This window comes from Pteronotus mesoamericanus, unplaced genomic scaffold (assembly GCF_021234165.1).
Source record: "Pteronotus mesoamericanus isolate MK-2021 breed Mesoamerican mustached bat unplaced genomic scaffold, CSHL_Meso_final contig_27, whole genome shotgun sequence".
Classification (NCBI taxonomy): domain Eukaryota; kingdom Metazoa; phylum Chordata; class Mammalia; order Chiroptera; family Mormoopidae; genus Pteronotus; species Pteronotus mesoamericanus.
In genome coordinates, this window is record NW_026555115.1 from 21,720,238 (window position 1) to 21,738,680 (window position 18,443).

The following is an 18,443-nucleotide window of genomic DNA, read 5'->3' on the forward strand; positions in this document are numbered from 1 at the left end:
ATTACACTTCAACATGCCGGTGCCCTGACAACACGTGGAGCTGCTTCATTACAGCAGACTCTGTGTGACACATTCTGGGGCTGCTGCGGGCACCTAGGTCACAGGCCTGTGTGCTAAGTGTGAGGGAGGCTTCGAATGTGAGTGTTTGGCCTTTTCAGCTCCAACTGGGACAGGGAAACAGTCTTTGCCCTTCATCAGGACTTAACAGTGTGGGAAATCCTCCAAACACACAGGAGTTCAGATGCTCAATGGGCAGCCTTCTAATAAAGACCTTTTTTCTCCCCAACAATTTTTGGCTGTGGGGCGGCAGGAGGCCCCCCCCCCCCTTCCACAAAAAAGAAAAAAAACCCCCCCCCCACCCCCCCCCCCCCTGCGGCCCCCCCCAAAAAGGGAGGGGGAAAACCACATGGCTAAACCGAAAGACAAACGTCAGCAGCAGGTACAGAAAACCCAGTTATTTTCTCACATAATAACCAGCTCAAAGGTAGGCAGGTCAAGGCTGTGATTCAACAATGTCATCAATGTCATTCTGTCTGTAAAATGTTAACTTACTGCCTAATGGGTCCAAGGCGGCACCCCCAGCCGGCATGTCTAGGTTCAACACAGGAAGTGAGGGACAGAGCTGTGTCAACCATGTCTTTTTCCCCCATTCATGAGGAAGGCAGAAGCTTTTCTGAAAACCCTCAAAAGACTTTTACTTATGTCTCATTGACCAGAATTGTGTCATGAAGCCAACCATGGAAAAGAGGGAACCTAGAAAATTATTTAGCTGCCCTTCCCCAACGGGGAATTTTGTAATAGCAAAATGGAGATAGAGTGCACAATGAGCACAGCTTCAATTAGCACTGACCCTGACATGGTGATTAGAATCACTCACCTTCTCCCAATGTGTTTCTGTAACCTCATGTAGTCTTGAAGCTAACTTCCTTGCTGGGGCAGGACCTCTCGGTCCCCAACACAAGTGAGAGTGGGGTGGGTTTGATGCAAGTGACAGTCACAGGCTGCAGACAGTTCTGCTGAAGAGCCCCTGGCCCCCATTCTCCTCAGCCTCTGTGATGTCACATTGGGACTTTCCTTTGACCCTAAGCTGTGGTTTCTGGCTGTTAGGGCCATGGGGTGCCTGGAGCCAGCAGGGGAGAGGGAGCCTCATGGCTCTGATCTCCCCTGGGGGCACAGGAGGCCCAGCCATGCCGGTCTTGAAGGAGCCCCAGCCCCCACCTCCCTGGATCCTCCCCAGCCTTTTTGCTGCCTTCAATGTTGTGCTGCTGCTGGTCTTCAGTGCCCTCTTCTTTGCATTCCCGTGAGTCTACCACACAGGCTGGCGGCTTTCTTACACAGAGAGAAAGGAAAACAGATATTGATAGTACAAATGCAGGAGAAATTCAGAAGAGGGAGGTCAAGAGAAGGGAAGATATTCTAGTCAGAGGGAATTGAATGTGCAAAGGCACAGATGTATGGAGTACGTGGTCCCTTTGGGAGCTGCAGGTAGCTGGTAATACTGGGGGACATTCGGTGGAGCCTCTGTGGATCTGTCACTAGCCTGGGTATTTGGAGCAGGCTTTAAGGCCTGTGGGTCCTGAGAAGTGAGCTGGGTCCCGGTGGGAGCTTCAGGCCGCTCCGTATCAAGGCTGAGTCCTGCTTTGGTCTCAGTTGCAGGTGGCTGGCCCAGAACGGAGAGTGGGTCTTTCCTATTGTCACGGGTCCCCTCTTTGTCCTCACCTTCTTCAGTCTTGTTTCACTCAACTTCTCAGACCCTGGCATCTTGCATCGAGGTGAGACCTGGGCCCGAGAGAAAGAAGTAGCACCCTAAGGGCTCCTGCCTATAGGGACGATTCCTAAAGTGCCCCTTCCATTTCTCCTGCTATGGCCTCAAGGCCTGTTGCCCCAAGTCCTCATTTGCTTGGGCCCTGCTTCTGGCACTTCATTTCCCAGGGCTGGAGATGTGGAAAGCAGAATTCTGGAGGTTTTCCAGGAGCCTTAGAGGGGCGGGCTGGGCCAGGCTGAGGAGAGAGGCCAGCTCTTCGCACTCAGTTCTCTCTTCCTCCTTCCTACTGCACAAAATCCTTAAAGCAGCAATCACAATTCCAAAGCTCTGGGTTCTCACATGAGGCCTCTGGTGGAAACCATGCTTCCCTTTGACAGCCAGCCTCTCCGAGTTTGGTCAGTTTGCTCAGCGGGGACTAGGGATTCCCCTGCCCGCATCCTCCCCATCCTTCTTGGAGCCAAGTAATACTGCAGGGCTCCCCCCAACCAGCAACATACTGACGGAAGAGCCTCCTGGTGCTGCCCAATCCTCTTCCCATGCCAGGTTCTAACGAGCAGGGTCCCATGACGGTGCACGTGGTATGGGTGAACCACCGGGCCTTCCGCCTGCAGTGGTGCCAGAAGTGCTGCTTCCACCGCCCACCCCGGACCTACCACTGCCCCCTGTGCAACATCTGTGTGGAGGTGAGGGCCCCTCTTGCTTGCCCACTGTGCTCCGCCCCCCAGCCCATTACCGGGTGGGGACCAGAAGGCTCATTCACACAGGGGCCCGTGGTGGCTATGCAACCACTTCAGGGACTGCTAAAAGTCAAGGGTGGCAGTAACTCCCAGTTGCTCTTGGTTACTCATGCAGTCACTGGCTCTGTGCCTGTGCCTGTACCTGTCCTGGGTGGTTGACTCTTGCCTGCACACAAAGGGACACCCACATCTACACTGGCCTGGTTAAGCCAGGAGAAGGAAACGTACCCCTGTCCTATCTCCCTCCCACCACACGCCCCTGCCAGGCTTGCTGACAGCAGATACCCAGGACCCTCTAACTCAGATTGGCTCAAGCCCTGACTTCAGTGTTTGTCTTTCTCACTTGCAAAGCCCACAAAGGTTTACGAATATGCAGCTTTGTGTAATCCTTCCAACCCTAGAAGGCTGGCTGGGCAAGTGTGTTATTGTTACCCTCATCCCACGGAGGAGAAAACAGATGCCCAGAGATACACTATGTCCTCCTGCCTAAAGTTACCAGTATGTGTTCCACGGAAGACCAGGCAGGCTTGTGAGCCACAGAGCCCTAAAAGTGCTCTAACCACAGAAATGCCAGCATTAGGGACTTTGCGGCTCAGCTGGGGGTAGGGGGGAAGGCAAGGCATGGGGCCAAGGACAGGTGGCTCAGGGTGAGAAGGTAAGGCCTCAGAATTAGAGCTAACAGAGCCTGGGCCAGAGGTCGGGTCCTAGAGAGAGGCCTGCCCCTTCTCCCTGTCACCCAGGATTTTGACCATCACTGCATGTGGGTCAATAACTGCATCGGTCACCGCAACTTCCGCTTCTTTATGCTGCTTGTCCTGTCCCTATGCCTCTACTCGGGCGCCGTTCTGGTCACCTGCCTGATCTTCTTGCTGCGCACGACTCAACAGCTCCTTTACATTGACAAGGTCGTCGCGTATCCACCTGGCTGCCTGGTCTAAGTAGGGATCAGTAGGTAGCTCAGGGACAGCCGAGGGGCGGGGTCTCGGGAGCAGAGCGAATGATGAGAGGGGTTAGAGAGAGAAGCTACTTGGGAGGACCAGTCTGGGACTAGGTGAGGGTAGGTGGAGCCAGGGAGGTGATGGGTGGGCCTAGGAGGAAGTGTAAAGAGGTGAGAATCCTGCAGGAATTGGGGGCAGGTAAAGGTGCTACGGGGGCTTGGTTAACAGGGTCTGGTGAGGTTTTTGCGAGGGTGGAGAGCGGGGAGCGAATAGACAGGGTGGTTGTGGGCGGGGCTGCTCGGTTGGAGTCAGGGATGAGGGGCGGGGCCAGGGAAGACGGTCGCGAGGGGCTGGCTGCTCCTTAGCTGGTGCGCAGCATCGTGGTGGCTGTGGCCGCGGCGGGCTTCCTGGTACCGCTCTCCCTGCTGCTGCTGATCCAGGCTTTGTCGGTGAGCGCGGCCGAGCGCTCCTGCGAGGGCAAGGTACGCGGGGCCCAGTGGGGCTCCACTACCTCGGGCTGTGGGTGGTTACCTTGTGCCTCGGCCACCTCAGCAGTTCCCGCTCTTCCTCCGCTGCTCTGATTCTATGGCCTGAATTCCCTCGATGGTTCTTCGTTAGCCCTTGCAGACCCAGACCGAGCTGAAATCTCGCCTCCTCCAGAGCTCGGTGGTAACTCTCCCTCCTGTGTACACTGCATCTAGGGCCTACTGTGTGCTGGGCCCGTGTGCACTATTTTGAGGGGAGGGTGGCTTGCAGGTGAGTAAGGCTACATCTTACGCTTGTGTTGATAAAGAACCTGAAATCAGAATAACACCTGTCAGACACCTGTGTCTGACACCTCTGAGGGGCCTGTCGTAAGTTGTGCAGCACAGATTCAGAGAGGGAATTGACAGTTCAGGCATGATCTCAGTGTAGGGTAGGACGTACCACTTAGTGATTTTGGATGGGCAGAAGACAGGAGAGAACACTGCCGGTGAGGGGCTAGCTTGCAAAAAGGCAGGTCGCTGGAATGAGAAGAGGATGGAGAAGAAATCGTTTTTAACTGAAGCAGAAGATGGCATAGAAGTCAAGTGGACTGCTTGGAGTTGGCTAGATTTACGAGGCCCAGAAAGTCAGATGGAGAATTTGATCTTGGTTGGTGTAGTGGAATCCTGGGAGACATGACAGGATTCTTTCTTAAATATACAGTAAAATTCACACTTTTTAAGTACACAATTATATGAATTTTGACAAACCATACAGTTCTGTAACCACCACTATAACTAAAATGTATAACATTTCTATCACCCCAAAATATTCCTTCATGGCCTTTTATAGTCAGTTTCCCTCCCTGCCAACCTGGCAACCGCTGATCTGTTTTCTACCCCTATAGTTTTTATTTTTCCAGAGTCTCATGTAAACGGAATCAAAACCTTTTGAGTCTGGCCATTTTCACTTAGCACAATGCATTTGAGATTCATTAATGTTGTCCATATCAGTAGTTTCTTCCTTTTTTTTTGTTGCGTAGTGTTCTCTCTTATGGATGTACCACAGGTTGTTTATCCATTCAACAAAATGCCAACATGTCTTCCAAATGGCCATTCCATTTTGCATTCCCAAAGGAATGAATGAGAATTTCAGTTCTTTATCCTCACTAACATTTGGCATTTTCAGTTGTTTTATCTTAATCTTAGCTAGACTAATAAATATGCAGAAGTATTTTATTGTAGTTTTAATTTGCATTTTTATAATGACAAATGATGTTGAGCATCTTTTCGTGTTCTTTTTTTGCCATATAAATGTGTTTGGTTAAAAGTTGGTTCCAATGTTTTGCCCATTAAAAAAAATTGGGTTGTTTTTGTACTATTGAGTTTTGAGAGTTCTTTATGTAGTCTGGATTCAGATATTTTCTCCCATACTGTGGCTTGCCATCTCATTTTCTTAACAGTGTTTTAAATTTTGATGAAGTACATGATCATGATCAGTTTTTCTTTTATGGATCATGCTTCTGGTATTGTAATTAAGAATATTTTCCTAACTCAAAGTGAAAATTTTTTTTAAAATTTGTTTTCTTCAGCAAGTTTTATAGTTTAAAATTTCATACTTAGGCCTACAGTTTATTTTGGGTTAAATTTTGTATATGATGGAAGGTATGGGTCAAGATTTTTATTTTTATTTTTTTGCATATAGGTTTTTCCAGCACCATTTGTAGAAAAGATTATCTTTCTTCCATTGGGTTATCTTTGCACATTTGTCAAAAATCAACCAACTATATAGTTGTGGGTGTACTTAGGGCTCTCTATTCTTTTGCCAATATCACACTATTTTGAGTAGTAGCTTTATATTACGTTTTGGAATCATGCGAGTTCATATATATATATATATATATTTTACTGATTATGCTATTATAGTTGACCCATTTTTTTTCTCTCCTTTATTCCACTCTGCCCAGTATTCCCATTCCCTCCAGCATTCCCCTTTCTTAGTTCATGTCTATGGGTCGTACATATAAGTTCTTTGGTTTCTCCATTTCCTATACTATTCTTAATCTCCCCTTGACTATTTTGTACCTACCATTTACGCTTCTTATTCCCTGTACCTTTACCCCATTCTTCCCCCATTCCCATCCCCACTGATAACCCTCCATGTGATCTCCATTTCTCTGATTCTGTTCCTGTTCTAGTTATTTGCTTATTTTATTTTATTTTATTTTAGGTTCAGTTGTAGATAGTTGTGAAGTTTGTTGTCATTTTACTGTTCATAGTTTTTGATCTTCTTATTTTTCTTAGATAAGTCCCTTTAACATTTATATAATAAAGGATTGGTGATGATGAACTCCTTTCACTTGACCTTATCTGGGAAGCACTTTATCTGCTCTTCCATTCTAAATGATAACTTTGCTGGATAGAGTCATCTTGGATATAGATCCTTGCCTTTCTTGACTCTGAATACTTCTTTCCAGCCCTTTCTTGCCTGTAAGGTTTCTTTTGAGAAATCAGCTAGTAGTCTGATAGGAACTCCTTTGAAGGTAGCTCTCTTCTTTTCTCTTGCTGCTTTTAAGATTCTCTCCTTACTTTAATTGTGGATAATTTAATTATTATGTGTCTTTGTGTGTTCCTCTTTGGGTCCAACTTGTTTGGGACTCTCTGAGCTTCCTGGACTTCTATGTCGTTTTCCTACTCCAGATTTGGGAAGTATTCTTTCATTATTTTTTCAAATAAGTTTTCAATTTCTTGCTCTTCCTTTCTCCTTCTGGCACCCTTATGATTTGGATGTTGGGACATTTGAAGTTGCCCCGGAGGTTCCTAAGCCTCCCCTCATTTTTTTGAATTCTTGCTTCTTCATTCTGCTCTGGATGAATGTTTATGTCTTCCTTCTGTTCCAAATCGTTGATCTGAGTCCTAGTTTCCTTCCTTTTGGGAACTGTTGGTTCCCTGTATATTTTCCTTCACTTTGTGTAGCATTTACTTCTTCCTTTATTTTGTATGCAATAATTTCTCTCAGCATCCTGACTACCAGTGTTTTGAACTCTGCATCTGATAGTGCACCTGGCTATCTCCTTGTCATTTATTTCTTTTTCTGGAGTTTTGATCTGGATCTATTCTTTCATTTGGTCCATATTTCTTTGTCTCAGAACACCCGTTATGTTGTAAGGGTGGAGCCTTAGGTATCCACTAGGGTTGGGCAACCTGCTTTGCTGAGTTGTGGTGCTGTGTGGGGGGGAGGGGTCAGAGAGGGGACAATGCCACTTGCTTGGCTCTCACCTAGCCCTGTTTTCCATCACTTCCCCTGCTACCCACAAGCGAATTATGCCCTTCAAGGTGCTGTTACAGAAACAAACTTGCCTCCCCCGGGGTCTTTTTTTTTTTTTTTTTTACTATGGTTCTTTGCCTGCCGCCATGTTAGGAACTGTGGCTCTCAATGCCAGAGTTTGGTAAAAAGGAAAGGAACTATTTATTCAAAAGTTATACAGGTTTAGAGTAATGGTGGAATGTCACCATTAAATCCCAAAGTCCCTTTAAAACACCCACAAACACACACACATGGTCCTGTCTCCCCTTGCCAGACCAGGCCAGTCAGCGGTACCATATCTCAGGAAAAGAAATAGAAGTCCATAGCTTGGCTAAACTCCCATTCTTAATCTAAAACCTCATCCTCATGGTGGGCCAGTGGAAGTCCTTCTGCATTCTTTCAAACTGCTGAGAGAGAGCTCCACATGGCTGCTATACCTTGCTTTTGTGCTTCCTAAGCCATGTAGTCAAGAGAGCCCCCTCTCCACTCCTAACACCGTGTGGTTAAACCCCTGCCTGGGTTTTAAACCTGGCCTAGATCTTCCTGTGTAATCCCATTTCTGACTTCTCCCACATTGGGTTACACCTGCCAGTAGTCTGGTATTTCTTGCCTTTCTTGGCTGCCATACTTAGTCCAGGCAGGTGTGGCCCTATGGCGCAGAGCGAACCATCTCCAAGCTCTTCCACATGCGCTGTAACCGAGGGAGCTGCCACCCAGTTATATCATGGGTCAAAGTCACGCCCATCTCCAGGCTCCATGCAGGCTATGAAGCTAGCCTACTGTTACTGATATGCAAAGTAATTCTCAATCCCTATGCTGCTGCTTTTCGCAGCTCCCAAGCTAGGCTTGTGGGGGCGCCCTAGGGCCTCTCAGCCTACACTCGGTTCCAGTGCTGCCCTGGTGCTCATTCCTGCATTGGTGGGTCTGTGTACATTCTAGGACCCTGTGGGCCCCTCCAACAGACTGTTTCATCAGACTGACAGTTTATTTTGTCACCGCAACCGCCACAGGTTTTTACAGCCAGAGGTTTTGAGGCCTTAGTTTCCTGGCACTGGAACCCTGGTTTGGGTGGTCTGTCTCGCTCCCCAGTTGTTCCTGCTGGTTTCTCCATATGTGAACGTGGGACGCCCAGTCTGCCAGCTGCCACCTCACCCACCTGGTCTGCTGCCTTACTACACGTCCTCTCCTCCTCCCTGGCTGCCTATCTTCACCCTCCTACCCATCTGGACGAATGTTTCTTCTTTAACTCCTTGGTTGTCGGACTTCCATACAGTTCAGTTTTCTGGAACCGAGTTCTGGTGGTTTTTTGTTTTTAAATTGGTTGTTATCCTTCTTTTAGTTGTGTGAGGAAGCGAAACATATCTACCATCGCCTCCATCTTGGCTGGTGCAATGTTAGTTCTTCAATTTTGTTCTTTTTCAAAGTTCTTTTGGCTATCCAAGTTCCTTTGATTTTCTCCATAAGTTTTAGAATCTGTTTGTCAATTTCTACAACAAAGTTTGCTGAGATTTTTATTTGGATTGAACCTATAGATCAATTTGGGAAATTGATATGAAAATGGTATACCTTTCCATTTATTTAGGTCTTTTTTGATTTCTTTCATTAATGTTTTGCATTTTTCCACATATAAATCTTGTATATATTATGTCAGGTTTTTTTTCTGATCGTTTCATTTTTTTTGTGCTTTTTAAATGTTTTAAAATTTCATTTACATTTGTTTATTATTACAGTCATGCATCACTTAACTGGGGGATATATAATGAGAAATGTATCATTAGGTAGTTTTATTGTTGCACAAACATCATAGAGTGCACTTAAACAAATCTAGGTGGTATAGCCCACTACACATCTAGGCTATATGTTACAGTCAATTGCTCCTAGGCTTCAAACCTGTACAGCATGTTACTCAACTGAATAGTGTAGGTAGTTGTAATGTGTTGTGCTATTATGTTACAATGGCTATGACATGACAAGGTGTGATAGGAATTTTTCAACTTTATTATAATCTAATTGGGACCACTATTAATATATACAGTCTGCCATTGACCATAATGCATTTGAGATTGATATAAAAAAATACAATGGATTTTTGTATATTGGTCTTGAATATCACAATTTTGCTAGACTCACTTATTAGTTCTAATAACTTTTTTGTCAATTCTACATAGAAAACTGTGCCATCTGTGAACAAGGACAGTTTTATTTCTTCCTTTCCAACATTAAGTCTTTATTCCTTTTTGTTTTCTTAATGCAATGTCTTGAACTTCCAGTACAGTGTTGAGAAGTGGTGAAAGTGAACCTTCTTGCCGTGAGATTTCTTCAGTAAGACAAAGGCTTCAAAACGCTGTCTTAGGAAGATAGTAGTGTGCCACTTCAATGAGGGGGAGGGGCTGGAGTCATTCAGATGGAGACATCTGAAAGGACAGAGGAGCCATCTTTTCCCACCCTCGCCCATCCTTCCAGTCACCACTCAACCACTGCACTCCACCCATATTTGGTTCCCAGCCCACCTGCGACTCCTTTGCTCAGCCTTTACTCATTAGCCCCATGTGGTCTACCTGTCTTCTCTCTCAAGCTTCAGTCCATCATTTTAGCTTCTCTTGGGCAGCATTTTCCATTCCCACATCCTGTGGTTCTTCCAGTTCCGGGTCAGGTCATAGGCCTGCCCTCCCTCCACTGATTGGAATGGAACCCTCCCAGTCCAGGATCTTCAGCCTAAGAAACCTGAGTGTGGTCTGCACTCTGTGGTTCATCAGGCAAGGCTCTTTCCCATTACATGCAGACTCCATTTCAGGTACCTCCAACCTATCTCCATCTCCTGACCATAACTTACTTGGTGGTCGATAGCATGGGCTCTGGAGCCAGGTCATATAAACTCAAATCACAGCTCCACAACCTACCAGCAGGGAGATCTTGAGTATGTTACTTAGCCACTTGGTGCCTACACTTTCCCATCTGTAAAGGAGGTGCAGCATGGATTAATATGCATAAGACATGTAGAACTGTGGCTGGTACAAGTGCTGTATATGCTATTATTATTGTCTCCACTCCTTCCTATCATCATTTACACATGGCCATGTCTCTCATCTTAAAAGCAAAGCAAAACCCTCCCTTAACATCACAGGTTAACTCCACCTGCTGTACTCTCCCTTCCAGCACGGCCATATTTCCTGTAAGAGCTGGCTGTGCTCATGAGTGCCGTTCTTCGCCATATTCGGCCCACCTGAGTCCAGCCTCTTTCCTCGACATCCACTGATGCTGCACTCTCCAAGTGGCCAAAGCTGGCAGGCATCCCTCAGACTCATCTTTCCCCACTGCACACAGCAGCACCTGAAACTGAATGCATCTGCAGTGGCCCTTCCCCAGCCTCTTCGGGCTCAGCTGCTGCTCTGCCTGCACCTTGCAGTCTTGGCCTGTGCCTGCTCCTCCACCAGCACAGTACTGGGAACATCGTTGAGGCCCCCAAATTTTTATGAGTAAATGAGTGAACCTACAAACAAAGAAGTCAATAATGCTTTGGGAGAGAAGGAAAAAGAGCGAGAGAGAAAGAAGTCTGATGTCCTGATCTCCTGGGGAGGAGTAGAGAGGCCAAGCAACAGGCAGTTGGGCAGGAGAGAGAGTGAAAAGATGCCTACTTTGGTTTTGACCTGTGGACTGTAAGTGCATTTGAAACATGGGATTGGGGCAGGAGATCCAGGTCTGGAGCCAGTGAGAGAGGACAGCTTGGGAGCTTCGGAGCTGTTATATTCCATTCTTGTCTCAGAGCGCCCCATGGAGGAAGAGAGAGGAAGGCACTGTGCTTTATTAGTCAGTTTTATGAATTTATTAAACAATTATCAGTCCTTTAAACATTGATCGATCTATACTTTTCTGTACTTCATATATGTCTAATAAATCAACATTTCTCTATAATTCTGACTGTAAATTTGATCAAGCTCTTCGAACAATTTAATTAAAATTGTGAATAGAATGTAAGTTTCCCTTAAATACTTTAAACACTTTTAAGTAGGCAGAACTCAAAATATCTCAATGATTAGTATTGCTTTTTGGAGTCGTCTTGACTTGTCTTCCCTCAGGTGTCAGCTGCCCTGCTTGCAATCCTGGTTCCTTCTGGTAGAGAATACTGTTGAAGATCAAAGTCTTAGTAACAGGGCACAGGGTACAGGGAAGCTGGTGGTGGGCAGAGGTGCCATTGGGCCATTTTTAATTATGACAAACATTTTCTAGCAAAGGCTCTTGAAGTCTGAGTGAGGCTTGGCCTGCACTGGGGAGAAGTAGGGGACTCAGGAAGGCTGGAGACCCTTGAATGGAAGGAGGGACCGGGGAGGAAGAGGACAGTCCGGTTAAGAGTGCCCAGGGGGTGCCCTGACCAGTGCAGCTTAGTGGGTTGGGCACTGTCCCACAAACCAAAAGCTTCAATTCCCAGTCAGGGCCCGTGCCTGGGTTGTGGGCCAAGTGACTGGTTGGGGGCGTGAGAGAGGCAACTGATCAATGTTTCTCTCACACATCCACACTGATATTTTTGTCTGTCTCTTTCTCCCTTCCCTTCCCCTCTCTAAAAATAAATAAATAAAATCTTAAGGAAAGAGAGTGCCCAGGGGAGGACTTGGCTTTTCGGTTTGACCTTTACTGCATTGTGTGTCCAGGACCTTCAGTCCAGATTTTCCAGGGCCGCGTGATTTTGCTTAGGGAAATAGGATAGGGCTCCATACTACTGCCCTTCCAGACAGTGAGATTCATGAAGGCACAAGTTTAGGAAAAAAGAAAGGGAGTAGGATGTGTGTGTGTGTGTGTAGGAACTGTCTTGGAGCAGTTTGTCAGCAAAAGGAAGACCTGAACGTCTACCTGGAATGACGTAGCAGGAGGATATGTGTGGCTGGAGGGGACAGAGATTGGGAAGATGCTGCAGAAGAGGGTACAAGGTGATGAGAAGGATACCTGAGAAGGCAGGAGAGGTGGGTATAGTGCCAGGGTCTCCTGGAGACAGCAACTTAGAAGTCAGTTGGGGAGGCCTCAACTCACTCTTGGGCCTCTTCGCCCTCTGAGTTTGCTGCAGCCCTGGGCTGGACTGGGTTGACTGGCTCAGCGAGGGAGGGCCAGTGGGGATGGTCTGTCCAGTCCTGCTGGCTCTGAGTTCCTCTTCCCACCCTTACCCCTTCCAGTGCCAGTACCTGCAGGGATATAACCCTTTTGACCATGGCTGCACCAGCAACTGGTATTTAACAATTTGTGCACCACTGGGACCCAGGTGAGTTGGTAAACCGGAGGTTTGAGTGGTGTCCCCTGGGGCTGGGGGATGGGGTGAAGCTGGGTCATCTCTCCTGGCCTCTTAGCACAACTCCCAGGCTCTCACACTCACTGTTCCCATTCTCTGAGGTTTTCTCCAGGGCATTGTGGGAGCCTCAGGAGCCTCCCCATTCCCTTGCCTCTGTGCATCCTTGCCCTAAGAAATGGAATAGAACGACACTGCAGCCTGGGTGACACTGGCCCCGGCTCCCTGCAAGGCCAAGTTCTGGGCTGTGCACTTCCCAAGCTGAAGAGGCTTGGGAAGAGGCCGGGGGACCACTACCCCTTGCATCTAGTTTATTGTTCCCCAGGTACATGGCCAAAGCTGTCTGGCTGCAGAGAGTGGTGGAGCCGGACTGGGCGCCTGTGCAGAACCTGCATTTCCCAACATGCCCCTCTGCCCTTAGTCGCCCAGTCCTCCCTGGGCCTGGGTCTTGCCACCAGCCCCCACCTCTGGCTCTCCACAAACCAGGAAAAGCTCCCCGAGGTAGTGGTGAGGCTGAAGCTGTCCAGGAGGTGAGTTTTGTGTGTGTGTGTGTGTGTGTGTGTGTGTGTGTGTGCGCGCGCGCGCCTTGGGAGAGGGGCATATGTGGATTGCATAGGTGTTGGGGGAGTGCCCCCACCATGTTGAGCTGGCTCTGAAGCTACAGTACTCAGAGCTCAAGGAAGGGGGATTATAGACCTGAGGAGCATTAAAAGTGGAGTCACAGCCCTCCAGAGGACACCAGGGGGTCCTGGAGGCACGAAGACCATACCGCTCGCTTGCTGGTTAGCCTTGGGCCAGTCACTTGCACTTTCTGGGCTTCAGTTTCCTCAGCTATAATGAGAACTGAAACTAGCCCAGTGATTTATAATTTGGGGGGTGGGTCAGATTCCTTTATTTAAAGGCAATTTTTACTCTAAAGTCCAATATATGAAACATGGAGGTGAAGCATTAGGATTGCTTGGGTAGTTTCTTGATCCCCAGCAGGGGGGCTCTGAGTTGTGGGGCAGGGGCTTGGAAAGAGCCCCCACACCCCCACTTCATGTTTAGTTCCACACAGGCTTAATGCTGCCTCTGCCTCAGGAGGTCCCCAGATAATGCTCACCCCTTCGCACCCAGCGAAGCCAGGAACCCCGGCACCGGAACTGTTCCTCCTGAGCCCCGCCCTTGGCCACTCTGCTGGCAGGGAGTGCTAGCTGCACCCCCACCCCACCCCAGCAAAGCCCATTAAACATCCTTTCCTTGCCTCCTAAAATTATCCCGCTGTGTGTGTCTGTCCTGGGCGTGAGGGAGTCTGCGGATGGGGGTCGCTCTAAGGGGTTGGGACGAAGACTCTGGGAGGGAGGAGGGCCCTACGCTAGCTGGCCCTGCGACGTTGGGCAAGACACTCAGCATTTCTCTTATCCTTAAAATGGGGTAACCGTAAAAACTATAATGGCTGCCCTGGCTACCTCCCTGCGGGTGCTGGAGACCAGGGAAGAGAAAACCTAGCGCTGCGCGGGACCTCGGCCTCCGGGAAAGATCCTGCCCCTGCCTACCACACCCCTGTCTCGCTGCAGGGGGCGCCCACTGCCTGGGAAGTCATCAGGCCTGGCCTGGTCCTGCCAGGGCACCAGGGCCTCCTGGGTGGGCTGGTGCTGGCCGTTCTCAGTCTGGGAGTGGGCCCTCCCTCCGCCTCATCCCTGGGAGGTGGAGGGTGGGGGTTCGCTCCATCATAGTCCAGCCCTGCTTCTTTCCTACCAGTGGGTCTCACCCTGGTCCCTCCCTCCTCCTGGGAAGTCAGGTCCTGTCCCTGGGGTGGGCCCTAGGCCCTGTTAGTCTGCAGGAAGTGGGAGGGTGGTGAGGCGGGCGGTAGGGGGACTGTGCACAGGAAACTGTGGCTCCTCTGGGGGCTTGTGTGTGACCATGGGAATGGAAATAATGGCACCTTCCTGAAAGGTTGTCAGAGGATGAAGTGAGTGAGGTGGTTCATGTAAAACACCTGGTACACAGTAGGCACACAATGAATGCAGCAGTATGATTATAATTATTCTCGCCACCCCACAGCTAACAGACCACCCAGTGTTTCTCCAAAGACCATCTTCTCAGAATTACCCGGGCCCCCAGACCACCGACTCAGAATTACATACAGGGTGGAAGGAGGATAGGAATTTGAATCAGATTTTTTATCAAGTGCCTCATGTGATCCGGCTACCCTGAAGTCTCAGGACTGCTGCCTTAGGAGGTGAGGATGGGTACCAAGCACACCGCTTCCCTCATATCCAGGTGAAACCGGGGTGCGGTGAAGATGAGGCAGACAGATGAACACCCCGGGGCCCTGTGGAGGTGTGTGCACCTGTGTGGGCACACATGTGCTTGTGTGTTGGGGGCCGGAGCTCCTTCTCCAGGGCTGCCAGCCCAGCCCGGGGAGGCGGGTGACCCACAGTGCAGGCCGTGGCTCCAGTGTTCATATGCTGAGATCCCCGAGAGGCTGCCTTCCCCTCTTCCCGGCACCTCCACCTGCTGTGGCAGCCGTGGGCCCTTCCGGGCCCAGCCCAGCCTCACCCACCGCGCTGGCTCTGGCTCCCTGGGCTCCTGGCCAGCCTTGCTCAGCCCCAGGGACTCCAGCTCTTCTCAGCCCCTTTGCCCTGCTCCCAGTGTCTTCCAAAGTCCCAAGCCCCTTTGGGATTCATGCCTTCTCTTAGCTCTCATCCCTACTTAACTCAGCATTGCCCATGGATTCTCAGGAGGGGTGCAGAGCACTATGGTCCAGTTTGAGGCTGGCTGTAAGTGGCTTAAGTGGCCACATTTAAAATTCTTAGGGCCCACATTTACAAGTAAAGCTGGAGCAGCCGCATGTAGCCTGGAAAGCCCATTGTACATGGTCACATGGTGAAGTAAGGCAAGTATGAGGCCTTTTCAGACCTTGAGCCTAGGTATGTATGTGGAACAAGAATCTGTGTGAGTCTCTTGTCTGTGTTCAGGGTGTACAGCTCAGCCCAGGCTGGTGAAATAGGGCACCCACAGGGCTCGTAGGCCCACTCCCAAATGGGAGTCCTTGGGGTGGCCAGGGCCTGGGCCAGAGTAGAAGAGATCCAGGAACCTGGGCCAAGGCCTGGATGGAGAGGTAGTCATGGAACTGGCTGGTTGAGGAGTGGCATCTGCTTGGAGCCCCGACTGCCAGGGGCTGGGGAGGCCCCGTCCTGGCCTGCCCTGCCCGGCTGCCCTTCCCTCACTGCCCGGACTGATTCACAGCCGGGTGGCTGGTCATCAGGGCTGCACCTACTGGTGTTAAAAAACAAAATTCAACTGAGTAGACTTGAAGATCTAATTGATTTCATTAAATGATTCATAAATTGAGCAGCATCCCATCTAGCAACTAGAAGGGCACTCTGAGGAGTGGTACAAAATGGAAGGTTATTTATAGGAAGAAGGGTGGGGCAAGGGAGCTATTAGGGGAAAAAAAGGGGGGAGGATTATTTGGGGTCCCATATGTCTTTTGGGGGGAAGGGTTCTTGTCATTCAGATTGCCTTTTCTTCCTGTGGGGGATGGAAAGGGCCTACATGATAGGTTACATTATTGGTGCTTGACCAGAGAATTCCAGACTCGTTAAGATTACATTTCTAAGAAAGGTTGAAACCACAGTTAGATCAGACATTAAATCTAGGTTTGGTGTCATGAGCTTTTAGCACAAGTGACTCCATTTTGAGCCTGTGGTTTTCTCATTAATACCAGGTCCTTGCCTCCAGCTGCAGAAGGGGATTCCCCCAGTCCCAGGCAAGGCCTTCCAAGCCCTAAGCCAACTGCAGGCATCTCCTCTGGCAGCCGGGGCCTCTGTTTCCGCCCTGGGCACAGACATAACTTCCCTCAGATTCTCTAAGGCGGCCATGACTCCTCCTGCGCTGGGTGTGCAGGTCTCTCCAGTGTCGACCGGCCTGAGATTTCTAGAATTTCTGCTCTTCTACGGGTAAGTGGGACCTAGCCCACCTCTTCTGTTGACCCTCTCCCCTACCCCCTCCCTCTTAAGCACTGACCCCCACCTCAGAGATGCTTTCCTGCCAGACTGGAGGTCTCAGTTGAGCTGTGCCCACCTTCCTTTTCTGCCCCTTTCCCATTTCTGCTGAACTTGTCCTTGATTCTCAGACACGCCTCTCAAAGTCCTTGGCCCACGGATAAAAGGAGGGATGTTGTCAGGGCCCAGTGATGGGACCTGCCCTCCATACATCATGAGGCCATGCTATCCCTGCCTTCCCTTGGGCCGCAGCCAAGGAGTGACCCCTACCCTGCAGGGCCACCAAGTGCCCACATGTCTGGAGCCCCTCTGAGAGGTTCCCAGCCCACTCCTGGAACCTGATGGAGGTGGTTGGACCCTGGGATGGGGAGCCCGGAAGCATCCACCCCTCACTGCCTCTAGTCCCTTCCTCCGTGGGTCTTCTAGAAGGTTGGGGCATGTAGCGTGGGAAGAGCACGGAACGGAGAGTAAGGTATCACTCAGCTCTGCTATTAATTAGTGCTGTGGGAGCAAGTCTCTTTCCTCTGCTGGGCTTCAGGTTCCTCATGTATAAACAGGATGATCACGGCTACCTCGCAGGTGGTCACGCGATCCTAACTCTTTGCAGCTAGCAGGGACTCGCTCTTGATAGATGGGAAAGAGAAAGGGAAGGGATTGTTCAAGATGACACCGTCTCCCATGCAGGTGGTGCTCTCCCTGTTTCCCAGGCTGCCTCTCCCATTCCTGCGCAGAGGACCGTTCCAGAGCAGAACGACTTGGGGCAGTGATCACAGGGCCCTACCTTCCGGCCCCCATGCCTCGGAGCCAGGTCCTACATTTCAGCACAAGGCTTGGAAAGCTGATAAGAAGTCCGGGCTTAACTCTGTCTCCAGCCCTGTGCTGGGAGCGATAATGATGCCCTGCCCTGAGCTGCCTCCCGCTCCGCCCTGCCCTGTCCTGCTCTGCCCTGCCCACCTCACCCAAGGGGCCCTGCAGGTGGCTGAGGGCGGAGCAGAACAAGGGCTGATGGGGCAGAGGAGGTTGCAGCAGTGTCCTGAGATCAGGGGCCAGAATTCTAACACCTCACAGAGCACGAGCCCCTTACTGGCTGACCCTCCTGGGCCCCTGGGCACAGTGCCTGGCACCAGGTGATGCTCCTTCAGCCCCATGTCTTCCTCTTCAGCTCCCACATGTGGAGTGTGACTGGAGGGGCGTGGCCCTGAGCTGGAAGTTCGCCTGGGCCCCCATACTGGGGAACAAAACTTTTACTGAGCACTGCCCCAGCCAGGGCCTGTGCTAAGTGGTTCCTAAGACCTCCGCTAATCCTTATAACAACCCTCTGAGACTGTTATTCTCATTTTAGAAATGAGAAAACTAGCCCTGAGCAAAGAAGCCACTTTGCCAAGGTCACACTGCTTCTACATAGCAGAGCCAAAACTATGTCGGCCTTTACCATTGCACTGTGCTTCATAGGCAGTTCTATTTTATTTCAATGTAGAGCACTGGTTAAGACATGGGCTCTGAAGCTAGACTGCCAGGTTTCCCTGCCATAGGTGAATAATCGTGCCTCATAGCGCCATTATGAAGATGCATTGTGCAGGGCATGTGAAGAGCTTGGCACCCGCACTGACCCGTGGCAGGCGCTTGATCAGCAGTACAGTGTGAGCCAGGGGGCCTAGGATGCCAGGCACATGGCGACAGCAGCCCGCTCCTGCCCAGTTCGGTGTGGGTTTCCTAGTGGCCGGGCAGCAAAGGTGAAGGATGCTGCTTCACAAGGGAGGTCTGTGGTGGTGTTTTATAGAGAATCAGCCAACATTGCTGTCTCTGGGCCAAAGGCGAATGGAGGCGTGGGCTGAAAGGCTTCAGGGGAGCAGCAAGATGACCACCCAAGAGGCTCTGCCATCCCGCATGACTGAGGGAGTTCCTGTTATGAAAGCACCTGTTGCTTCTGTTTTGTGGTGGGACAGAGTGTCCAGGCTGAAGGAAGTCACA

General features: G+C 50.0%; 1 protein-coding gene across 1 annotated transcript; it reads left to right on the forward strand.

Moving 5' to 3' along the window:
- The first annotated feature begins 1,187 nt into the window (after nucleotides 1-1,187).
- On the forward strand, nucleotides 1,188-13,578 carry ZDHHC19 (zinc finger DHHC-type palmitoyltransferase 19). Its single transcript, XM_054574959.1, has 8 exons — nucleotides 1,188-1,300; nucleotides 1,651-1,772; nucleotides 2,309-2,448; nucleotides 3,243-3,415; nucleotides 3,817-3,922; nucleotides 12,374-12,459; nucleotides 12,809-13,013; nucleotides 13,531-13,578. The coding sequence occupies exons 1-8, from the start codon at nucleotides 1,188-1,190 to the stop codon at nucleotides 13,576-13,578; spliced, it is 993 nt and encodes a 330-aa protein (XP_054430934.1).
- The last annotated feature ends 4,865 nt before the right edge of the window (nucleotides 13,579-18,443 follow it).